The following is a 16,621-nucleotide window of genomic DNA, read 5'->3' on the forward strand; positions in this document are numbered from 1 at the left end:
ACTGCCTTGGAAATTGCTTCAAGAGTCAGAAGAGAAAGAAGCTTGTGGGATTGTGTGAGCGGCATGACTAAGAACCCCTGCAGAATCTGATGAGTCCAGGAAAAGCAAATGAATTAGTATGTGGTGTTGATGAGTACTGGAAAATCAAATGAATTAGCATGTGGTATTAACATGTGAAATTAGACTACAGCCATATGATGGATATTCTGCAGCCACAGATTTTACTGAGGAATGTGTAAAGGGGAGGAGCAATGGCCCCTCTCATTCTAGTAGTAACCATGCCACACTAGTTCTCGTGAGGATAGAAGGATGCTCTACTTACAATTCCAGTTTTGCAGATGAAGAAATTGCTGTATGAAAAGAATAAATACTTGCCTATGATCAAAGAGCAGAGGTGGGATTGAACCCTGTCCTATGTAATTCCAGAGTGAAAGGCTTGTAGGACCATACTGCCTTAAATTGGATCGTTCATCTGGAGTGGGGACTCCAGGTTTGCTCAAATATCTTCTCAGCAATAGATTTGGTCCTAAATCTACGGCGCCCTGTCATTCTTCACTGCTGATGTGGTCCCATGTTTCAAAACGCCATGCAAGCTATTTTACCTAAAGATGTCTGGACTCTAGTCCAGACACGGATGACACTGCAAACCCATGAGGTGAAGAAGACATCTTGATGAGAAGTGTAGGGACAAACAACAGGCAACGGGGTGGGGGTGGGGGTGGGGGTGGGGGTGAGGTGGCGGGGGTAGGGGGGGTGGCGGGGGGGGGGGTGAGGTGGCGGGGTGCCATTTGATTTGGTGTCATGGCCCCACCCCAGCTCAGGGGAATAATCCAAATGGGTAAAGTCACTAGAAGAACACACGAGGGAAATCCTGCAATTCTAGACTTAAAGTTTTTTGTGTCTGTGACGTGAAACCTAGAAGTCATGAAGAGAATGAGCGGAAAGTAAAGAATCCAAATGTTTGTAAAAGCTAACAGGTGCCCAGACTTTGCCGATAGACTATAAACTAATTCAGTCTGGATAGAGGGCAAGCATGGGAGATTTTTGGTAAATACCTGGCAATTTTTGTTAAGTTCTTACCAAATATTAAAAAAAAAAAATGCTTAGCAATTTCTTTTACTTTTTTCTTTTTTTGGTTTTTCAAGACAGGGTTTCTCTGTGTAGCTTTGTGACTTTCCTGGATCTTGCTTGGTAGACCAGGCTGGCCTTGAACTCACAAAGATCTGCCTGCCTCTGCCTCTGGAGTGCAGGGATTAAAGGCGTGCGCCACCACCTCCCAGCCCACAATTTCATTTCTAAGAGTTTGTTCTAAACCTAACAGCACACAGGCTAAATAAATGACAGAGGGAAAAGGTGTTTGCTATCAGAAGACTGACAGAGAAGCTGGGAGACAGGCCAAGACCGTGAATGGGACATGGCTAAGTACATCCTGGTATGTCTGTTCAGTAGATGCTTCTTCAGCATGAGGAAGCCCTTGATGTACAGAAAAATATTAACTGATTAAAAAGCATGGAACAGATAGTGGGTACACCATATTACCATTTCTGGAAGAGGGAAGAAACTAAGAATACAGATTTTATTTCTGTCCAAAGAAATGATAGAAAGATACATTAAAATACAAATGTTATTTAGTCAGTGACATGATAGACACATGTATGGATTGTAATTTCTTGTTTTAAGCCAGGAGAGCGCATTACTGTGTTGGGTGGTTTTAACTGTCAACTAGGGTTTCAGGGACGAAGCAGGGATGTGATGCCCCACCTCGCTTCCTCCACAGCCGGGTCTTGGGAACAGGACCACAGCGGCTCAAAGCTTGGCTAGAGTTGACTTCATTGTAAACCTTTACCCCAAGAACCAGGGCTGAAAGCACAGAGCTCTGGAGGAAGGAAGAGGGAAGTGCAGGAGGGTCCTTGGCTCCTGTCCATGGTTTCCATCCCTTAGGAATTGGAGCCGGGTGCTTCCTGGGATCAAAGGAAAGCGAAGGATCCGGTTTTCCTCTCCCCTGGGATGCCATGACAGCACAGCACTGAGGGTGTTATCTGTCAGGCAACCGTGTCTCTCACTCACTTTCCTTCTTCTTAGAACAGAGGTACCTACATGGAGTCATTAGATTCAGGAGGAGAAAGATGGTTGGTTCATTCTCAGAGGTTCAACTAGACGCTAATTTGCCTAAAAAGGAAGTAAGTTAGTAACTGGGAAGAAGATACTAAAAGCATTTCGTGTGGCTTCATTAGCAAATTGTGATTATTCCAAGCACAATATATGCTTTTTTTTTAAACCACAAAGTTCACAGTTACTGAGGAAAATAAAAAATGTATTATCAATGTAGAGAAAAGTTGCTTTTATTTCCCTCACGATTCCTACTCCGATTCACACTGCCTAATAAAAATGCATTCTCATGTTTTAAGCCCAGGGCGAGCCTGGGAAAGAATGCAATCAAAGCAACCTAGGAAATGCCCATCAGGAAAGGGCACCAAATGCTGCCACTGTCAGACAGCGCTGGAGACGGGTCTCTTTGAAAAGCCAGCGTTGTTTCAGAGAGAGGAATTGCCACAGAAGATCTGGATCGCTGAGTTTGGGAACTGAAGAGAGAGAAAAATCATCTCTGGGCACCAATGTGACCAGGGAGGGAGGAATCCAGATGGCCAAAGTGATTGGGATGTTCCAGCCCCATAGCGCCACTTACTGGATGAACTGAGGAAACAATGGATGTGTTGGTTTCGTTTTGTGTTTTTTCTTTGGGGATTCACTGCATGGTTCATTTTGTGAAACAGACAAACCAGGTTTGGCAACCCATGCCTGTAATCCCAGCACTTGAGAGGCTGATGAAGGAGGATTGCTTTGAGCTTGGGGCCAATTTATGCTGTATTACAAATCCCTGTCTTAATCCTCCTCCCCAAATTAAAAACAAACAACCTAAAAATAATAGAAAATATAGAGAAATGAACAAGTTGGAAAACTATATTCATTGAGCCATTATGGACAAGAAATCACTATTAATAATTTCAAGATTTTTCATTCTCTTTTTCTCTGTGGAAGAGCTGGTGCATGAGAAGGCTGGGGAAGAGTTAGGATATAGTGGGTCTTTCCCAAATCTGAACTTTTCTCTTGCAAAGGACCCTAGAATTAAAAAAAAAAAATCCTTGTGCTGGGGATTGAGCACTTAATTGGTAGAGTGTTTTTCTAGCATGCACAAAGCCCTGGGTCCCATCCCACACTGCAACAGATAAAAAGCAAATAAATAATCTTGTGGATAAAATGTTGCTAAATGTCTCAACAAATATTTAACTGTAAAGTGGGTCATTTGAAAGGTGAGTGCGCTTGAAAAAATATTTTAAATTTGCCTTATCACCATCCAGGATTGAATGGTGATACAAGCCACATAGAGATCCATGGAGTTAATTGGGAAATGATCAGTCTTTGAATGGAAATAAAATAAACCCGAAAATATAAGAATCGAAGGGCTGAGAGATGGCTCAGCCTTTAGGAGCACTGACTGCTCTTAGGGAGGGTGTAACACCCACATAGTAGCTCACAAATGTCTCATCAGTAGCTCCAGCTCCAGGGGTTTTGACGCCCTCGTCTGGCCTCTGAGGACACTGCATGCATATGATACACAAACATGGAAGCAGGCAAAATACCCATTCATGTAAAATAGAAAGATAAACATATATATGTTTCTACTGTCCTCTGCCATGTTCTTTGAGAGAGAGCTAAGAATTCTTACTTACCCACTTTCATCCTCTTTGGGGGAAGAAAGAAGCAATTCTGTCAATTTTATTTGCTTTTTCTAACTGAACCGAGTAACTGAAGCATTGTAGAGGTTCCACACTGAAAATGGCCACCTGCCTTTGCTCCTCTGCAGGAAAACCTTAGTGTGCATAAGCTTGTCTGTGTCTCCCCAGAGAAGTCTCTCAAGGGCTCCAGACACTGGATTTACATCACTCAAAGAAGCCATAGGCTCACCAGGGAATGCGATTCTTACATTAACTATGCTGGTTGTTTGTGACTGGGACAGAGGGTAGAAAGAATATTTTAAAAGGCCATTGGTTCCCCCTTGCTTCCTGTAGGCAAGAGTCTCCTTTCCTTCCTTCCTTCCTTCCTTCCTTCCTTCTTCCTCACTTCCTCCCTCCCTCCCTTCTTGCCTTCCTTCCTTCCTTCCCTCCTCTGGCTCTCTGTCTCTTCTCCTTGACCAGAAGACTAGGAGTTTATCAGCTTGATTCCCATCATCTCAAGAAGGTGAACAGAGATTTTTAGCTCCATGGGATGTTCTTGCTTGTGTTTTTGTTTAGAGACAAAGTCTGGTGTAGCCCAGGCTGGACTCAAACTCACTATACAGCTGAGGATGACTATGAATTCCTAATCCTCCTGCCTTCCATCTTCCTGATGCTGGGGTTGAAGGCTTGTGCCACCATGCCTAGTTTGTGCCGTGCTGGGACTGGAACCCAGGCTCTCAGACACAGTAGGTAAACACTTCACCAGCTGAGCTACATCCCCAGCTTCCGACTTTCGTTTTTAGCATCAGTAATTACTGTTACTGTGGGTTGCGCATAGGAACACAGGCATGAGCTCACTCTTACCCAGGGCCTGAAATGGGATATGAATTTGCTGCTGGCAAGGAGTGGACGTCCATGCTGACAGGGGAGTAGGCGATGAGGGATCACTGGAGGTGTCTCTGTCACATGCATTTCTCTAGACTGATAATTGCATTCACAATTATTAGAGAGAAGTGCTTTTAGTGCTGCTGAAATATGGCAGTAGATTTCTAAGTACTGCTTGGTGTTGTGCAAAGAAAGAAAACACACACACACACACACACACACACACACACACACACACTCACTTTTCCTTGTCTTCTTAAATAATGCTTTCCAAATTGTCCTCCCATCCATTTAAATCTCACTCTCCTCTCGATTTCCTATCCCAATGTATCCATAGTTTTGACACTCTGGAACTGATTGTTCATTTGTTGTTTTGTTTGTTGCTGTTTGTTTCGTTTTGTTTTGTTTGAGACAGATCTCGTGCAGTCAAGGCTGGCTTCCTGCTCATGATGTAGCAGAGGATAAGCTTGAACATCTGATTCTCCTGCCTCTGCCTCTCAAGCACTGGGATTACAGACATGTAGCATCACATCCGGTTCATTTTCTCGTTTTTTACAGTTAATCTTTTCACCCGGTGAGCATCTCTGAGTGAACTGCCAGGAGACAGGAGAGCAGGAAGCAAAAACAGCAAGCTGGCTCTTCAGATGTGTGGCCTGAGTGACCCGAGGCTTCAGTTTTGGCATCCCTTAAGAAAATCTGCGAGGGTTGGCGAGATGGCTCAGCAAGTAAAGGAGCTTGCTGCCAGACCTGAAGACCAGGGATTGAACTCAGGGACCCACATGATAGAAAGAGAAAAATCAATTGCCACAGTTTGTCTTCTGACCTATGTGCATGTGCATTCACAGAATAAGCAAATAAATGTCATAAAAAGCTTAGTTGGGGGGGGGCAGCAAAGAAACTTATTAGATGAGAAGCTAGGACTGAGAGCCAACCGTCCTTCTCTTGTACAAGATTTGTGTTTAAACAGTCAGTGCAAAACCTGAATACATTTATAAGCAAAAAGAAGCATTTTTAAATCTTAAGGAACCGTCCCTGGCACCCATCACTCATCCTGGCACCCACCCCCTACCACAAAGATGCCCCTGGAAGGACCATGGGGTAACAGAAACGCAGTGTTTTCTTTTATAACCAGTAAGGCCAGATTTCCATTATAGGATCATTTTGTGCACGTGCGATGAAATCTATTAAATGTTTATCTTAGAACCCCAGTTCAGTTGGGGAGAGAGAGGGGGAAAAAGTCGCATCCCTGCCAACCAGTTGGTCTGTGTGAATCACAGCTCAGTCAGACTTTCAGGTCTATAATTTATCTTTTCTTTGGCCTCTGTGGTAAATGCTCCATTTGTCCATGAATTCTTGCCTTGTTTTTAACTATGCTATGGTCTGAATGTAGTTTTATGAGGCGCACAAATAAGATTGTCATTCTGAAAACACAGATTTGTGTGTTTACACCCCCCACCCCACCCCCAGGATGAGATGGGGGCCAGTTATCTCTGTCCTAATTCACAGCTCGGCAGGTCTATGGCTGGAATTCCAAAGCCAGCATGAAGTGACAGTGGGGGGTGGAGGCACAGAACTGTGGGGGATGGGAGACAGGGAGGGGTAGCTGACGTGGCAGAACCCAATGCATAATTTACCCTAAGAATTCCGAATCGATACATCCAGTGCTCAACTTTGCACTGTGGTGGTTCTAGCTCCAAGAAGTCTATTGATTGGGACGTTTTATTCATGTTATTTTCTGAGAGCTGTATTTTCTCACTATACTTAAAAAACAATTGGTTTTCCCCTAAACACAGAAGTAGGCCCCAGGGGCCAAATGAGAAACCTGTACAAATCAGAAGGCTACGGTTTTTCGCTGTTCAATTTTTTAAAAAACCTTGCACATAAACACATTCAAATATCCAGGCTGAGGGAGAAATGGTTATCTCATACTACATTAAATAAATAAATAAATAAATAAATAAATAAATAAATAAACTGTTTTACATGTGCTTGATGGACACTTAATATTTCAAATTTCAATGATAGTACCAACCAAAAAAATATGGAAATTTGAAGTATAACACAATTAAGCACATACATTTCCTTGGCAAATGTAAGTGAGAGAGGTCTTTTATCCAGGAAATAAAACATATTTATAGCCGAACACCCTAACTGTCATGCAAGAACTCTCATCCAGTGACTGAGGGAAGTGGATGCAGAGATCCACAGCCAGTCCCAGGTGGAGCTCCAGGAGTCCAATTGGCAAGAAAGAGGAGGGATTTTATGAGCAAGAATTGTTGAGACCAAGATTGGAAAAAGCACAGGGACAAATAGCCAAACTAATGGAAACACATAATCTATGAACCAAAAGCTGAGGAGCCCCCAACTGGATCAGGCCCTCTGGATAAGTAAGGCAGTTGATCAGCTTGAACTGTTTGGGAGGCACCCAGGCTGTAGGACCCAGCCCTGTCCTTAGTGCATGAGCTGGCTGTTTGGAACCTGGGGCTTATGTGGGACACTTTGCTCAGCCTGGGAGGAGGGTACTGGACCTGCCTAGACTGAATCTACCAGGTTGAGCTGAAACCCCAGGGGAGTGTTTGCCCTGGAGGAGATGGGAATGGGGAGTGGGCTGGGCGGGGGAGGCAGAGACGGGAGGGGGGAGGACAGGGGAACCCATGGCTGATATGTAAAATTAAATTAAATTATAAAATAAAAAATATATATATTTTTTTTATAATTGGGGATGGGGTTACTCTGAAAGATGATCTCAACTCCAGACATCACCCTGGACTGGACTGCATTCATACTTGCTGTCTTTCTAACACAGATGGCATCTTGAAGCCAGCCTCACCTGGGAACCCACTGCAATGAAATCCAGCTGCCTTCTCTGAGGGTGTCCTCATCCCAGTCCAATAGAGTTTGCAAAGCACCACTTCAAAACTGTTTGCCACTGAGTTCTTTGAGAGGAAGAGTGGACAGAGTGTGCCCTGGGGTTTGTGGCTGGCGGATGCTGGCTTGATTTGCTTAATTAAGGAGCATTTGGCTGAGTCACTAGGCAACCGTGCAAAGATGGGCAGAGCCTCTTCAATGACTCAGGAGATGGACTCAGGCTTTGGATCGCTGCATCTTAAAGACCTATGACTGTTTAAAAGTCACCACCTCTGATCGGCTCTTGGAGTCCATGGGCAATGATGCAAACCCAGCCAGAGTTTCTCTACCCAGGCGATGTGTGTAAACAGTTGCCCACAATCATCATGAATAGCGGTGACCAGGTCATAGCCCTCAGAGGAGCAGCTTAGGGCTCTTCGCTGACCCCCCCGCACCTACCCCCTGCTCATTGGGCTGTTTGCCAAACTAGTACAGTTTGGAAGTAGACACGTGAAAGAACATTTCAATCAACCCTGAGTCCAAATTTATGGGTGTAGTGAAAATATTGATACCAGGAGGCTTCAATACATTAGTCTTATTGTCTTTTCCCAATTTCAACTATCCAGAAATTTTGTCTGGAGTCTAACAGTTATGATATAATTAATTCTTTGGTTTTTTTTTTTTTTTTCCTTTTTTCTTTTGAGACATGGTCTTATGTGTCTCAGGCTGGCTTTAAGTAGCCAAGGATGACCTTGAATTTCAGATTTTCCTGCTTCCACCTCCCAAGTGCTGGGATTGAAAGCCTGAGCCTCCATGCCTGTTGTATTCGGCCATGGGGATCAAATCCAGGAATTCAAGTATGCTAGGTAAGTACTCACAGACTATGTCCCTGGCCTGGTACTTAAGCTTGTTAGAGGTCATTTTCCTTCCCCTCCTGCCTTTCCATTTGGGCTCATAAACATGGGCCCTGTACCCCAGCCATGGATAAGGAGGCTAGCTTCACCTCTACATCACCTACCACCTCTCTTTACGTAAAACAGAGTTGCAGAAAGTTTGCTCGGTGGATGTTTCTGCACAAACATAAAGAGGCTGCCTTGTCTAGGACTTTGGGTGACTGCAGGGTGACATGTGTAGTGGTCAGTGTCCCCAACAGAAGCACCCATTGGAGAGGAATACACTTACCTCCACAGCAGGGACACCATGAGGATTCCCTGGCAAAGCAGGAGCCTCGGTGACCTGGTCTTGGTCTCTCAACCCTTGGGCTTCTTCAGGCTGGCTGTCAACTGGTGTGCTTTCTCTTGCCCTGTCTAGTTTAAATAATCTGTCGAAAAAGCTGAAGTCTTTCGGCTTGGAGGGGCCTTCTGCCTGGGACTCAGGTGGTGAAGGTGCAGGCGGACAGGTGGCAGGGAGAGCCTGCTGCTTGGCCTCAATGCACTCTGGCGTTTTATCTGCAGCCGGCCCGGGTGCAGCTGCCACCGGAAGTGCCCCGTGCTCACTTGGGTCTTTGTTCGCAGGCGCTATGCCTGGGCTGACATCAAGCCTGCCTGATGCAGCCCATGAATCCGAGCCTTGGTCCCCAGGACGTCCTGGTACAGGCCGAGAGAGTGTCAAGAAAAAACGCGATCTAGCAGCTGGTGCCTCGGGCTTGGCGTCTTTCCCAAGATTCTTTCCGCTGGCATCGGCCACAGCTTGGGCCTCCATTGTCTTGGGGGAAGAAGTAGCCACATTATCCTTGGAGATGCTTATTCCCAAATCGACTGTAAACACAAACATAAACAGTGGTCATTCAACACGCCAGGAAATTCAAGGGTGAATAATGGACTCCAAGTTCTGATACACAAAGTCTCCTCTGCAGACAGGCGGCCTTGTTCCCTACTGGGTTAGCCCAGTAGACATCCCCTGACCCTGTTCTTCCTGGGAGACCCCTGAGGCTGATGAGGCAGAAAAGGGAAGACTGGGAAGTCACTACCTGCGGAGCACCATGTATGTGAGGCTCAATGTCTAATGTCATCTTTTATCTCACTGAAACCCAGAGAAGCATGAAGTTAAGATTTTCCAATAGGAAATCACAATAGGTTAGAGCTTGGGCTCCAAGCTGGGAGGTCCTTCAACCCCTCCACACTCTAGACATCTGAGTTTGAGCCTTTCTTTATTATGGGATCCTGTCCTGACTATTATGTACAGCAGCTCCATCGGCCCCAGCCTCTTGAATGCCCTTATACCCCAAAGCTGTGGTAATCAAACATATTTTATTAATGTCCCCCAGGGTATTCAAGGACCACCTCTGGCAGGGAGTGGTGGTGCACACTTTTAATCCCAGCATTATGGAGGCAGACGCAGGCAGATTTCTGTGAGTTCCAGGCCAGTCAGAGCATACAGTGAGGCTCTGTCTCAAAAACAAACAAATAAACAAAACATTTTTTTGAATCCAAGTCATTTAATTTTTCTCTGGCTTTACTCTTTGGTAAAAATGAAGAAACAGTAGACCTGCCCTCACCATTTTCTTAGGAAATAACACTAGTTAATATGTTTAAAGTACACAGAAAAGTAGCTGAGATACACCAACTGCTCAATACACGTCAGGAAACTTAGCTATTGTCACCACTGGTGAGGGAGACCACTGGCACCAGAGCTGAAGCCACCCTCCCTCCAGTCCCACTCCTGAGTTCATGTTCTTTCTGTCTTAATGTAAGATGACTATTAGCATTGCCTCTGGCAATACCTAGGCTAAAACAATAATACTCAGGAAGCTGACACTGCAGCCTTGAAGAGCAGGTGTGTTCAGCAAGGCTGGATGGCAGGCACTAGAGATGCGGCCAGCTCATGCATTCCGTGTGTGTAGGTGGCAGCTTCCCAACCAAACTAGGGAGCTATACACACGCTCATTTGTTTTATTTGATTATATTTCATGTGTGTATATGTGTGTTTGGGAGTGAGCTCCCTAGTATGTGATGCTTGGGGGAAGCTCACCCAGGGTCTGGGCTGCTGTACTTAATGACTGACAGATACTATGATAATGTCGAAGACTTCTCTCCATCCTTGCCAACACTGTGTTGTGTTTAGTATATACTTAGACAGATACGTCTCAGTATCTGTTTGCTAGGAGTCAAGGAGCAGGGATAAAGGTGGGAGAGGACCGGAGAGTCTTTGTGGTATTTCCATTCCATGTTAACATGGCTGATAAACACACGTCCACATGTGCCTGCATTCACTCACAGTCACTCCAGCAAACTCTAGTGTCTCACAGTATTTAGAGTCAGAAACCCAGGAGAGGCCTGTGTGCCTCAGTGACCTCTTAGTAACACAGAAGACAGAGAGGTGACATAAGATGAGGCCAGCGACGGAACCAGGGAGGCTTCATCAGAAGTCCGCAGTCAGTGCATTAGCTAAGCAGGCTGGCTCTCCTTCAATGCTCTCCTGTGCCCCAGAACTCATACTGGGGGCAGATGCACTGCAGGAGAGAGGGAAAGAGTGGGAGAGCAAGCAGAGCAGGGACCACGTGAGTGTGGGAGGCTTGTAACCTGTCATGGATTGTGGGTCTGGTCCATACCAGAGGGAGAGGAAACGTGACAAAAAGGGAGAGACTGGGACTGAAAGCAAGATGAGGCTTTTGCAAACCCCTGAGAGCATGGACTGATTTCCCTGCTTCTCCTTCTGCCTGGGAACCAAAGGAGTTATAAACAGAGGGGGGAGGGGCACAAGACAACACTCTCCATGGGGGAAAATGTGCTAGTATTTTGCTTTGAAAAGTCTCAATACCAAATACCATGCAACCCATGTATGAGCCAACAGCAGGAAGAAACAGGATCAGGTAAAGCCACTAGGTGACTTGTCAGAACTCAGAGAGTTCTGAGTAGGTTCGCTTCATGACAGCTGAAGCCCGACTGGGTATAGATAGAGGCTTTTCTCTGTCTTTCCAGTCCTGTGGTCCCACGGTACCGCAGTCACTTACAAAATCAGCATTCAGAGGCTTAATATAACTACAAACTGTTTGGCCTATTGCTCAGGCTTATTACTAACTAGCTCTTGCAACTTAACCCAATCTATGTTTTGCCAAGTGTCTCGTGCCTTTACTTGTGTTCTAATGCATCTCGTTCCTCTGACAGCTGGCTGGCATCTCTTCCCGATTCTTTCTTCTTTGTCCCCGTATTCAGTTTGGATTAACCGCCTCGCTCTATCTTGTTATAGACCAAAGCAACTTCTTTATTAATCAATGGTAATAAAACATATTCAGAGCACAAAGAAAGACATCCCTCATCAGCTGGGTAGTTCATACTGTTAGCAGAGTGTTAGGGCAGAGCCTGGGCTCTGGAAGTCCTGAGAAGCTGGACTTGGCCACTCATCCCCAGTAGGCTGACTGGAAGATAACAAATATCAAGAGCAGAGAGAGGAGATGTAGTCGACATAGTCACACTGGAAAGAACAAATGAAGAGGTCCAGTGACCCCACCCTCCCCAAGTCCATCTTCAGGGTCCAGTGACCCCACCCTCCCCAAGTCCAGCGTAGGTGTCCAACCTCTTATGATCAGTAGTATTTGTTTTATAAAATTGGTGCATGTATATTTATATCTTTTTGGTGAACTGATTCGTTTCTTTATTAATATGTAGTGGTCTTTTAAAACCTCTTCTGTTTGGTTCAGAGTCAACTTTAGCAGACACCAGATTATCTAGATTGTCTGGTTCCCATTTGCTGTACAGGTTTTCACCCTCTCAGTCTGTGGGGGTCTTTACCAGCATGTCTTCCTTTCTCTTTTATTTTCTCTCTTGTTTTTTTTTTGGGGGGGGGGTTGTTTTGTTTTGTTTTGGTTTGGTTTTGAGACAGGGTTTCTCTTTATAGCCCTGGCTGTCCTGGAACTCTCTCTGTAGACCAGGCTGTCCTGGAATTTACAGAGATCCACCTGCCTCTGCTCCCGAGTGCTGGGGTTAAAGGCGTGCACCACCACTGTCCGACTGCGCAGTGTCTTACTTGGAGACAACACACAGTTGGTTCTAGCTTTGGAATCCAGCCCGTCTCTTTGTGGATAGGGGCTATTTACACTTAAGGTGATCACTAACCTTATTCTCCTTCTCTGCATTTCTTTCTTCTGCTTGGTGGAATCTATTGAGGATTATTTCCACTGCGTGTGAGGATTATTTTTTTTAAATATGATCCATCAAATTTTTGCTCTCAACATTTCTATTTAATATTTTAAAATCTCAATTACTTTGTTGATGTTTTCCTATGTTGCTGATTTTCCACTCATATTGCTGATTTTCTCATCCATTTTGCTAACCGTCCCTCTGTGTAGTTGACTTCCCTCTCCTGGTCCTGAATTGAAGTCAGCAGCTTCTTCGCATGCTCTTTCAGGTCATCAGTCATGCTCAAAGGAAGCTTTTGAAATCTTCCTGGCATTTTACCTGAGTCAGTATCTTGAGCATGGGCGTCAGGAGTTCTGGCTTTTGTAGAAGTCTTGCTGCTTTTCTTTTCTTTTTAAACAGTGTTTTGCATTTCTGTGTGTCTGTACATACCTGTTGGTTTGGGGGGAATACTTTTTATTGACTCTCCTACTTATTTATTATGGATGCCCAGGTGGGGGGCAAGTGCCATGACACATGTGTGGAGATCAGAGGACTCTCCTTCCGCTGTGTGGGTTCCAGGCATGGAACTCAGGTCATCAGCTTGGTGGCAAGCACTTTGACCTGCTATGCTGTCTTGCCGGGCTGAAAACATCATCACAGGCATACATGGATGAAAAACAATGGCGTGTGTCCCAAGTTCAGTACTATCAAGTGTTTTAGGGAACCCCTGGTCGGGGGTCCTGGAGTGTGTCCCCCATGAAAAGAGAGAACTACTGGAACTCCTTGTCTCCTTGTTTTCTCTCCACTTTACATCAGCCCCTAGTGAACAGAGTCTTCGGATGTCTAATTACAGCTGTCTTTAAGAGCCTGGCAGTAGGGCTAAGTCACATGACATGGGTAAGTCTAAGAGCAGAGCCCCTGGGTGAAGCCTTGCACACACTCAGGGGAAGATGTTGATGGTTACAGCAGAATAACCACGCTGTAACAGCTGCTGGGCCAACAGGCTCCTCTTTTTCTGAGATTTCTTGTCCCAGTTCTCACAGAACTTGTCAAAGGGAAAGCCGAGACTGCTCATGTTTGCTATCCCAATAAAGCATCCATTTCGGAATGCCTGTTCTATTGGTTCACAATGCTTGTTCTCCACATAAACCCTCATTTTTGTCTATGTGTGTGTGGGGTGTGTGTGTACAAGCGCACATGTGTATGGGGGTACATGCATATGTGTGTACTCATGCTTATGGAGATCAGAGGTCAACTTCAGCTGACTTCTTCAGTCACTCTCCCTCTTTTCCTTACTTTTTGAGATGGGGTCTCTCACTGAACCTGGAGCACACTGATTTGGCTGGACTGTTTGCTCCCTAAGTCCCAGAGGTCCTCCTTTCTCAACACTGGAATTACAGGTGTGCTGCTGCTGGGCTTTTTGTTGTTGTTTGTTTTTTATAATGTAGGTGCTGGGGATTCAAACAGATCCTCATGTTCACATGGCAAGCACTCTACCATCTCTCCAGCTCCTCCAACACGACTTTCTACACAACTCTGCCTTACACATTGATATCCTGATCTAATAGAGTAAGTCACAAAGAGGATATAGAAGGCTCAGTAATCACGAAGGGGGCTGTTACAAATCCTGCAGATCTGTGGGAGTTTGCAGAATTATGGGAGTTAACATGGGTAAAATACGTGGGTGAGACACACAGCTATTGTGTCAGGATCCAGATTCAGACACCGGGGCAAAGCAGTTCATTGCAGAGGGAGGGAAGGACTCATTGAGTTCTTCAAAAGAAAACTCTATTTAAATATCAAAGGGCTATGGGAAGCCCTTGGGGACAGAAACCGATGAAGACCTCAGAGATTATGCAAAAATGACCCTCTGAGGTCATGTTGCAAGGGTCAAATGACACTTCAAACAGCTGTGGCTTGCAGTCCTGGGCAGATGCATTTGTGGTTCTGAAGTGCCGGAGTCAGGCTTCGTGGGACAGATGCTTATGGCATGGAGGAAGACTGTAGATTTGGAAATTTCACTGAACGATCACATTTCAGGCTTTTCATCTCAGTTCTGAAGAGCCAGGAAAATCAGTCCTTGGCAGGAAATCCTAGCACAAATAACAGAGGGGGCTTTTGGACTGGGAATGGTGTCTTGATTATCAGCTTGATTTGCCTGGACATTGAGTGATGTCATGGATCTGAATGCACTATTAACCCTGTGCTGCCCAGAGCACATTTTCAAGAGTGACTGATGATCAGTTCCCAAGGGCAAAACTGAGGCAATGGTGTGACCCTTTCCACTCTTGTCTTTCCTCACCATCTTCCTACTGTTCATATGCTTTGCAAAAATGTAGAATATGCAGGGCTACTTCAAATGCAAAGCCAGCTGTTCCAACAGGAGCAAACAGAGCAGATGTTTGAACTGGTCTTATGGGGTTTTGTTTTTTTCTTCTTAACTCAGGTGATAATATGCATCTGACATGTCTGTACTACCAAAATTGACGACTCTCTTAGTCTTTTTCCCTCTTCTCTGCCTCCCACCCTTTTGCAACCAACATCTGCACCTGATGGGGCTCCTTAGGAATTCTGCGTGTTTGTATATGGTGGTTGCGTTTGCCACTGTGAATGGGTAGGAAGGTCAGAAGACAGTTTCAGGTACTGCTACCCAAGTGACATCCACCTTCTTTTTTGTTGTTTTGGGTTGTTGTTGTTGTTTTTTGTTTTGACAGAGTCTCTAACTGGCCTGAATTTTCTAAGTAAGGTTGGCTGGGCAGTGAACCCTAGGGACCTGCTGTTTCTGTCTCCACCATGTTTGAGTTTGTTCTTTAAGGCAGGGTCTCACTGTTTAGCCCTGGCTAGCCTGGAACTGGCTGTGTAGACCAGGCTGGCCTTGAACTCACAGAGATATATACCTGCCTCTGTCTCTTGAGTGCTAGGATTAAAGTAATATACTGCCATACCCATTTTTTTTTTAAATAAAGACTTTTGGTTATCAAACCTGGGTCCTCTTGCTTGCAAGGCAAACACTTTACAACTGAGTTATCTCTCCAGTTCCATATTAGAAATATTTTTGATTTTTATATAAAAATGTTGTCCCTCATAGCCAAAATATTCAAATCTGCCTTCTCTCTCTTTTCTGGACATTGTATAATATTTCTTAATATAGATACTGCAAAAGATATGTAAGCCATCATTCTAATCATGACCATTGCCTAATCCATGAACATTCTGGTAGATTCCATATTGTTTCTTTCATCTCTCCTGCAAACAATTCCAGGGTCAACGTCTATGTTTAACCATCCTAAACCAGCGGTTTTTCTTTCTTCTGTAGACTGGAGAGCAAATGTGGAGTTGCTGCCCCCAATTCAATGAATAAGCAATTAAAAAAAAAAGATGGTAAAAGATTGTTTTCCAAAAACCATCTGGAGATTCAGAGCAGCATGTGATCTGGGAATGTCCCTCTCACCATTGAGAGAAGCTGATCAGGTACTATGGTAAGCAGGTTTTAAAATGTTTAAAATTTAAAATGTTCAGTAGCTTGCCAAAGAAAGTGGCACCTTGCTTTCCTTGTGTGTACAGCTATTAGGGTGGGCTCTGGAGATGGAGGTGGAATAAGAAATCAAGCTCTCCATACACAGGAGACTGCCAAAGGCTAACTATTGCTAGTTTGGGATTCTGTGTAAATTATAGAAGAGATGGTAATAGGCAAGGGACCCAGGGGGGCAGGAGGCAGAAAAGGTGTCAGGTTAGGATGGCATCACGTTCCAAATATAGATATGCAAATGGTCATTGGGCACATGGGAAGATGCTTAGTTTTATTGTCACTGTGGGAATGCAGTCATGATCACAGCACAGCTCTACTCCACACCCACTGGGATGGCTGTAACAAAAAAGGTAGACAGTAGCCAGTGTTGGTGACGACGCTGAATAACTGAAACCTCCCTGCATCACTGGTGGGGATGCGAAATGGGCAGTTGCTTTAGAAAACAGTTAAGGAAGTTTTCAGAGAGGTGGACATTGAGCCAGCATATGACCCACAGTTCTGTTCCGAGATAGACATGGCCAAGAGAACCAAAATACAGATCTAATAAAAAATGAGCTCACAAATGCTCAGGGACATGTTATTTATAA

General features: G+C 44.8%; 1 protein-coding gene across 1 annotated transcript in view; it reads right to left on the minus strand.

The window, feature by feature from the left end:
* Positions 1-12,806, minus strand: part of Bcas1 (brain enriched myelin associated protein 1) — a 67,404-nt gene extending 54,598 nt beyond the window's left edge. The window contains exons 1-3 of the mRNA XM_036184332.1: positions 12,721-12,806; positions 10,886-10,899; positions 8,631-9,205 (exon numbers count right to left, since the gene is read on the minus strand). Of these exons, the coding sequence (XP_036040225.1) occupies positions 8,631-9,205; positions 10,886-10,899; positions 12,721-12,806 (675 nt within the window). The remainder of the gene's footprint in view (positions 1-8,630; positions 9,206-10,885; positions 10,900-12,720) is intronic.
* Between the last annotated feature and the right edge of the window lie 3,815 nt (positions 12,807-16,621).

The sequence above is a fragment of the Onychomys torridus genome, chromosome 4, assembly GCF_903995425.1.
Source record: "Onychomys torridus chromosome 4, mOncTor1.1, whole genome shotgun sequence".
Classification (NCBI taxonomy): domain Eukaryota; kingdom Metazoa; phylum Chordata; class Mammalia; order Rodentia; family Cricetidae; genus Onychomys; species Onychomys torridus.